Source organism: Rhinolophus ferrumequinum, chromosome 7 (genome assembly GCF_004115265.2).
Source record: "Rhinolophus ferrumequinum isolate MPI-CBG mRhiFer1 chromosome 7, mRhiFer1_v1.p, whole genome shotgun sequence".
Taxonomy (NCBI): domain Eukaryota; kingdom Metazoa; phylum Chordata; class Mammalia; order Chiroptera; family Rhinolophidae; genus Rhinolophus; species Rhinolophus ferrumequinum.
The window spans coordinates 65,968,760-65,975,914 of record NC_046290.1 but is presented as its reverse complement, the minus strand read 5'-3'; the positions used below and the strand labels follow the sequence as shown (position 1 = coordinate 65,975,914).

Here is a 7,155-nt window from a genome sequence, read left to right as displayed (position 1 = left end):
TCATACCATTTTTTCTGTTATGATTTTGCAGTGTGATTGTTTCCTGCACTAGACTTTGGCTATCGAAAGCGCCTGTTTTTGCTCTATTATAATCCTCTCTCCTCAGCCCCAGCAGAATGTTTGGTATGCAATTTATTGAATGAATGTTAATATACTGCACTGGGTACACACAGTCTGTACTCAAGAAACTCACAAGGTAGTATGAAAACAAATGCTTTATTATAATACAATGACATGCTGCACTTACAGAATACACAATTTTATGTCTTAAAAGGGAGGTTAAAAAGCTGTGATGTTTCACAGGGTGTCAGTACAACTGTGTCAGGGCACTCAAATGGTTCTTGACAATTTACTTACACAAACCTAAAAGAGATTGATTCATAAGATAGATGGACTATATCCATTTAAAATGAGAGAGATACCTTGCCAATAACCTGAAGAAATATGTGGCTAGAGTCAAGTGTCTGCTAAGAATGGGAGGAGATGCTGGGGTCAAACTGTGAAAAGACTAAGTAATTAAAATATTATGTATGCAAATATGTGTGGTATATATCAATATATGCATTTAAAGCTGGGAAGTAATTTCAGAAGATTTCAAATCTGAAGGAAGCCTACAGGGTGAGCTGGAGGGGAAGATGCACAGAAAATAAGGCCTAAATAAACAAAGTAGTGGGGATAAAGAATCAAAGCTGAAGAAAATATACATGGACAGTAAATAAAGGACGTGGGGGAGAAGAAATGATATAGCATCAATGCACCAATTTGGTATTTTGAGGTTAGCTACCTTTTTGTTTTACTCTGTGTGCACACTTAATTTTGTAAGTAGACAAAGTAGAACCTTTGTATCCACTTAATGCCTAGTAGATTGTATATACAGTTGCCTCTTAGTATCATCTGTAAGAACTTTCCATTTGAAATTTAACTTGTGATTCAAGAATTTACTAGTAAAAATCCCAACACAGTGGCCATAAACAAGGTAAATGAGCTGTTGATGGGTATCAGAACAACCTAGAATTTTTTCCACACTACCTAGAACCTAGACATTCTGCATAGAAGAGGGGAGGGATGGGAGTGTCAGGCACGTGTAGTTAGGAAAAAGCTTCCTAGGTGACTGACTCCTGCCCCCTGCCCAATACTGAGAACCACTGCTTGTTTCTCCTATAAATTTTATGATTAAGAAAATAGAAAATGTACAGTAAATTTTCACTAAAGTAATTTGGGATTTATGGGTTCTAGTTATAGAGGACTTTGTAAATGCAAGTATCATATTTGGGACGCTCTTCCTCTGTTTGGCAATGACCTGGGAGATGACGTCATCACAGGTTCAGATTCCAGGGTATTTTGATACTATTTTGACCATTTTAGCAGTTTCTCATATGCAAATTCTTTAAGCAACATACTTATGGAATTAATGTCCTATGTTGGCATCCAAACATTAACAGAGAAGCAGAGTTATCATTATCTTTGTTACAAATCTCACAATTATGGATATGCGGTTCTCAATCTATCTCCACCTAAGGGTATCCATTGGTAACTAGCTCTAGTAGAATTAAGAACCCACAAAGTGGGTCCTAGATTTTGTGAAAGTAATATTCTTTTCAAAGAATACGAAATTTCCCAAATGGGAAATCAGATTATAATAAAGACCTCCTGATTGATGTTAATTCTCAGGGATGTTTTTACAAGTCGTGTGTTGAAATTATCAACTGTTTTTCTACTGTGTAGTACTAATAGGTTGAGAAAGACAGCTTATTCAAACAAAATGAAACTGAGAATTTAACTGCAGACAACAAATGGTTAAAAAAAAGTTGTCCCAGTTTTTCACTTACCTTGTATTTCTCCACATTCTCAACAGTTATTCTAAAATTCTGTTGAGTCACAAAGTATATTAGGATTTTACCAGATATATAAATCTCCAAGTGTATCACATATGTAGCATATCACATTCAAATGGCAACTCAGTAGTTTAAAAAGGTTTGACATGTATTTTCAGAAAGCATAGATTATATCCATAAAGCAATGATAAAAATGTAGTATAAATATATTTGAAGATTTTATCTAATATTTCTGATTACAAGCCTTTATCTCCCATGGTTACTGCTTTTCTGGGGTTTATTTTTTTACTTACCACTCTAATAATCCAAGAAAGAAACCAGTAGGTGATACAGGGAGTTCTGTATCTTTGAACTAAGCTTTGAACTGTCTAAACAGCTGGTAGACTAAAACTTGAATATTTCCCACACGTTGAAAATAATTATTTTGGGAATGCAATTACCACAAACTCATCTGACTTGAACGGTGGACCTTTACACCAAATCAAATAACTGAAGAATGGGATTAGAAGGTTTCAAAAATTATTAACTTTGAGTGATTCAAGATTGACCAGTGGATCAGAAAAATAGTGACGTGTAAAAGATTTTTCTATTTAAAAAAATGCTTTCAAAAAGTGAAGCAGGACACCATCATGCTTGAAACTATGATACTGTTTCCTTCGACACGTCTAAAAGTTGTATCTGAGGCCTGCAGTTAGTTATGAAAGAAACCGTCAACTAAATTGCAGCACGTTAAACTTAGACAGTTACTAACTTCCCTCGAATTACTTTTGTGTTGCGATTCTGCACCACACCCTCGACCTCGCCCTCCAGGGAGGGAACCTAGAAAGGTTGTAAAAGTTTTGTTGTTGTTGTTGCTGTTTTTTTCCCTGAACCAGGCTTGGGCTACCCACAAATGAACCAAAAGGGGCACAGGACGTCAACAACTTGTTCTCTATTTTCTCTCCTTCTCAGGTGCCCCGCCCACAAAGGGGACTAGACCCCCACCCAAGAAGCCTCGGTCTCAGGTCGTTTAAGCGTAGGAGGTGGCGGGAGGCGACCACAGTTGCCAAACAGTTGGCTTCCCAGGCTGTCTGGTGTGACGCGGCAGCCCCCTCCCCGCCTCTTAGGACACGCGATCAGGCGCAGCCGAGGCCTGGGCGACTGGACCCCATGCATGAGTTGGCCCTCTCGGCTTATCCACTGCGCCCGTCTGCGGTTCCCCGAACCTCATCATAATCTTCAGCATCTCCCTACCACCCTGCTTCCCCGGTTTCTTCTCAGTCTTTCCGCCGCGACATCCTTGCGCAACCGTCCCGAGTTACAGTAGCGTCCATACCCGCACGGAGCGAGCCTGTAGCTCCCACTTCCCGGAACTCAACTCAGAGCCACTAAGGGAGGGCACCCAAGAAAGGATCAGCGGCCCACGGCCGTGGCCAGAGTCCGACGGCCTCTGCGCGGTCGACGTGCGCGCTCCCCTCAACGCGCGTGCGCGTACTCGCTGCGTCAGCACCAATCGCTTTCTTCCTACGCCCCACGACTCCAAAACGTAGCCCCACCCACCGCCCGCGCGCCAGTACGAAGTGTTCGGCGTGCTCGTGCCCGCTCGCTCGCCCGCCTGTCTCGCGCAGAGTAGGGAAGGGGAGTGAGCAGAGGAGCTTACGTCGCGCGGGAGGCGGAGGCGACTGCGTCCTCGGTGGCGGTGGCGGCGGCGGAGGCGGAGGTGGCTACGACAGAGACGGTTGCGCTCGCTCTCTCAGCGTCATGGCGGCTGCCGGGAGCCGATAAACGGCGAGAGCGGGAGCGCGCGCGTGGCCGCGGCGACGACGACGGCTAATTACTTCTGGCTATTGCTGCTCCAGCCGTTGGTGCTTCAATAATGAATTGATTGTTGGATCCGCTCCGCAGGGGATCGCGCGTTGGTGCCGCGGGCCGGGGCTTCCCCTTCCCCTCCGCGTCTTTCCCCTTCCCCCTCCCCTTCACGGACTCCTGCTTACCCCGAGACGCCCGGAGCCCGAGGACTCACTCGGCGGCGGCGACCGCGGGCCCGGGCGCGGGGGAGGCCGCTGATCCTAGTCGGCTCCCTCCGCCCCGCGAAGCCTGCACGGCAGCGGGTAAGAAAGGGGGCGGCAGGAGGATCAGGATGTGGCGGGGAGGACGGGAACCGGCCAGGCGGAGGGCGGAGGCGGCGCGGTGTCCGGGCGGCGGCCCAGCGGCCGGGCGCCGGGCGAAGGCCGGGGCGGCTCTGCGAGGGCGGGTGGCGGCGGACGGGCTCGGCGCGTAGGGGGCGTGTGAGTGGAGAGCGGAGGCCGGCGCCGCGGAGCGCATCCTCCCGCCGGACAGGCGGGCAGCTGGGCGGTCGACCCGGGGCCTCGGCGTGGGGCCGGCGGGCCCGCGAGGGGGAGAGCAGCGAGGCACGAGTGGCGTGCGTTTGGCTGGTGCGTGGGTCCCACCGCGACACGGGCTCCCTGCACGTGGGGAGGGGAGGGGGAGGGGTCGACGGCCCGGGCGAGCCTGGGAGGGCGCGGGGCGGGTCTGCGGGAAGTTTGAGGCGGGAAGAGACTCCGGGACCGGGATGGAGGCCCTGGGAGGCAGGCGCGCAGGGTTGGGGGGGTGGGGGTGGGTGGGTGCGTTCGGCTGGGAGGCTGATAGGAGCGAAAGAGCGATGGAGGGATGAGGGGGGAGGAAGGTTTCCAACCTCCTATCGCGTACCGCTTCGAAAACTTAACAGAAGCAAAGCAATTGTTAAAAGACTGGGGCATAGAGGAGGATTGAAGAGGTTTGACGACTTAGGGTAGAGTCATTGTTAAGACGCTTGAAAGGCAGGAGAGAGCTGCGTGCGCTTGGAGCTTCAGAACTTCTGGTTCTGAGAAGGGTCTCAGAGGAGGACTTATTCGCAGAAGAAAGATGAGGGGAGGAAAGGAAGTTACAATATACAGAGAAAGCCATTTTGAGGGACGAAAGGAAGGTGAAAGTGAACGAAAAGAGGAATGAACTTTCTCAAAAGAGAGAGACTTTTCAGGAAAGAGGCAGTTTGGTAGAGTAACTAGATTTTTAAGACTTGTTTACCAGTAAAGCTCTTTGACTAGTTGGAATGAGTATTCAGCATTAGGGATACATGTTGCGTGGAAGAGTTACTTTTTGGATAACTAGTTCTTGCAGACTCTACTGGACTGTAGTCTCTGGAGAATTAAAATCCCGGTCTAGATGCAGAGTTTGCTATGATTGAGTTGTCAGCGGCCTGTTTTCCCCTCTTTCTTGGTGGAATGGAAATATTCGTAGGAGTGAATTCTCTTTGCTGAGGTCGGAGGACAGCTCTGCTTTCAGTCAGCTCTCGGTACTTTCTGGCTGGGGAAGGATCTGACGTCTCCTTCCCCCGCTTCTTCCTCTCCCTCCCCTGCCAGAGATCTCCTTTGTTTATTCGTGGATGGCTTGTAGGTGACTCTCCAGTGTTGTGCTAAAATCTTGAAAGGTGGAAAGCTGTGTCTTGGTCCATGATTTTTGCCTCAGACTCCCTACTTAAAATATCATAGTGCATGTTCTATTACTTTCTTTAAAAATGGAATCACTGCAACTCCGAAGTGGATAAATACTGTTTAATTTTTTTTTCAGTTCATTATCTGCTTACCTGTGAAAGAAAGTATTTATTTTGACCTATACATTTTTTTAAGATTATAGGACACTTTTTTATTCTGTTCTCGTGAGCATTTTGAAAACTTTTCCTCACTTGAGTATATGAAGTTCTTTATGATAGTAATTAGTGCTTGATTAAAGATAACCTTTTTCCTCCTCACTTCATTTGTGTGACCAATATTTAGTAAGACTCCATTTTCTATTGTTGGGATATATGTATATATTATATACTGCCACTTTGCGTTAGTTGTCTGTTACAGTATATTTACATATTGCTACACAGTTGCAATCAGTCTAAAAGTTTTATCACTCCACAAATATTTTAATTTCTTCTGTCAAAAATACGCAATGGTATGATAAATTCTAGTAGCCAGTAATGCAATTAATAGAAGCCTGGGAATTTGGGGTAAAACCCCCTACTCCTTCCTTAACCACCTCTAATCTAAGTGGCTTAGATCGATTTGTATAAGTTCTAAATAGACTTTCTTTTATCTTTTTCTCTACAAGAAATTTTCTTACTTTTTTTAGGTGCATCAGAAAGGGTCCCCGGGAACCTGTGAATGTTGAAGAAAATTCGTCTGTGATTTTTGATATTCAAGGAGGAGTCAATATTTATATTCATCTTTTAAACTGGGAAGATTTATATTTTATTTTAAAACTTGTTGATATTTACAATGAATGGACACAGTGATGAAGAAAGTGTTAGAAACAGTAGTGGAGAATCAAGGTAAGGAAGCACTTTATTATCAAGTATTTATTATGAAGAGAATTGAAAACTTGTGTGATTCTGTGTAGTTTCTTAATAGGCAGCAGCGTTTTCTGATTCAGATTCTTCCTCTTAGCTATCCAAATACTAAAAAGATTCTAATACATGAAGTTTTTTTTGATAATACAGAGTTTAATTTTTTTTTTTCCATTGAGATACACGAAGAAGAATTTAAATGTAGAAAGTTTGTCTTACTTAAATCTCTATGGAGGCTTATATTGTTTGGGCTAATAATTGAAGCTAGAACAAGTAAAAAAATAAACATTGAAATTGATTTGACTTAGTACATTCTCCAAATAAAGGCAATGAAAATTTCTTTACTTATCTTTTTCTGGCATATTGTCTTCTATACCTGTGCTGTCTAATATATAGTAGCCACTAGCCACATATGGTTATTTAAATTTAAGTAAAATTACAAAGTATTCAAAACTCAGTCACACTAGACACATTTCAAATGCTTAGTAATCACTCATGGCTACCATGATGAACAGTGCAGATAGAAAACATTTCCATTACTGCAGAAAGTTGTTTTGGACAATGCTGATACGGACATTTGCTGCAATGCTTTTTTTCTATATTTTCTTTCAAATTTGAGTTTTTATTATATATATGAATAAGAGTTCTTACTTGGGCTGTGTCTTTGCAAAGAAGATACAGTTTATAAGAATAAGCTATTTTAATGTGTGAGAAACCTCTTCAACTACAGAGTCATTAAATCCTTTTGTAGACCTCAAAGTGTGAGTTATTTGCACATTAGTAATAATACAATCTATGTAGTTATATATGCACTTACCACATGTAGAGATTAGGGTTATGGACGTTGGAGTCAGTCTCTCTGATTACTTATTTCGCTTCTACTTCTTATTAGCTGTGTGAATTAGGGCAAATTATTTAACCTCAGAGGCTTTGAAATGGGGATTATAAAATTGAGATCACAGTATTATT

The 7,155-nt window shown here is 43.8% G+C and overlaps 1 protein-coding gene across 1 annotated transcript in view; it reads left to right on the top strand.

The window, feature by feature from the left end:
• The first annotated feature begins 2,066 nt into the window (after nucleotides 1-2,066).
• CHD1 (chromodomain helicase DNA binding protein 1) overlaps nucleotides 2,067-7,155 on the top strand; it is a 78,155-nt gene continuing 73,066 nt past the window's right edge. Inside the window, exons 1-2 of the mRNA XM_033110329.1 lie at nucleotides 2,067-3,925; nucleotides 5,973-6,171. Of these exons, the coding sequence (XP_032966220.1) occupies nucleotides 6,119-6,171 (53 nt within the window). The 5' untranslated portion in view covers nucleotides 2,067-3,925; nucleotides 5,973-6,118. The remainder of the gene's footprint in view (nucleotides 3,926-5,972; nucleotides 6,172-7,155) is intronic.